This window comes from Acanthisitta chloris, unplaced genomic scaffold (assembly GCF_000695815.1).
Source record: "Acanthisitta chloris isolate BGI_N310 unplaced genomic scaffold, ASM69581v1 scaffold38273, whole genome shotgun sequence".
Classification (NCBI taxonomy): domain Eukaryota; kingdom Metazoa; phylum Chordata; class Aves; order Passeriformes; family Acanthisittidae; genus Acanthisitta; species Acanthisitta chloris.
The window spans coordinates 1-559 of record NW_008663892.1 but is presented as its reverse complement, the minus strand read 5'-3'; the positions used below and the strand labels follow the sequence as shown (position 1 = coordinate 559).

At 64.2% G+C, this 559-nt stretch overlaps 1 protein-coding gene across 1 annotated transcript in view; it reads right to left on the bottom strand.

Moving 5' to 3' along the window:
* LOC103798847 overlaps positions 1-526 on the bottom strand; it is a gene marked incomplete at its 5' end in the record, with an annotated part of 2948 nt that extends 2422 nt beyond the window's left edge. Inside the window, 2 exons of the mRNA XM_009071128.1 lie at positions 71-290; positions 383-526. Coding sequence (XP_009069376.1) covers positions 71-290; positions 383-526 — 364 coding nt within the window. The remainder of the gene's footprint in view (positions 1-70; positions 291-382) is intronic.
* Between the last annotated feature and the right edge of the window lie 33 nt (positions 527-559).

Below are 559 nucleotides of genomic sequence, written 5' to 3'. Positions count from 1 at the left end.
GACTCCAGGAGGACGAGCACACTCCAGGTGAGGAGGTACCCCAGCTGGGATCTGGGGGTTCTGGCCTTACCTGTAGGGTCCTGGAGAGGGCAGGGGCCCGTTGCAGTGGTCCTGTCTGCCGTGGTCTCTGCACGCTGTGTCAGCCCCGACCCGCAGGACGTCTGGGCTCGGTGCTGAGCAGGCATAGGCAGCCACTGCTGTCTCCAGTGTCATGTAGGAGCTGGCAGTGGGCAGCTGCTTGTACAGGGGCACGTCAACCCGAGCCAGGGGGTTTCTGAAGGTGGCCGAGGCTGCATGGCACAGATGGCAGGTGAGCAGCTGCAGTGGTGGTCCCCCATGCCTCTCAGCATGAGGGGGATGTGCTGGAGCAGTGGGTGCTCACCATTAACGAATGCCACAACCAGCCAAACTGTGTCCGAGGCGTTGGCGTGCCGGTCGAAGACGCAGCAGGGTCTCTCCAGCACAAAGGTGGTGGCAGTGACCTTCCCCAGCAGTGCCACGGGGGGCACACGGGGCACATAGGACAGCTGGGCTGGGGGAGTGGGCAGTGAGCAGGGGA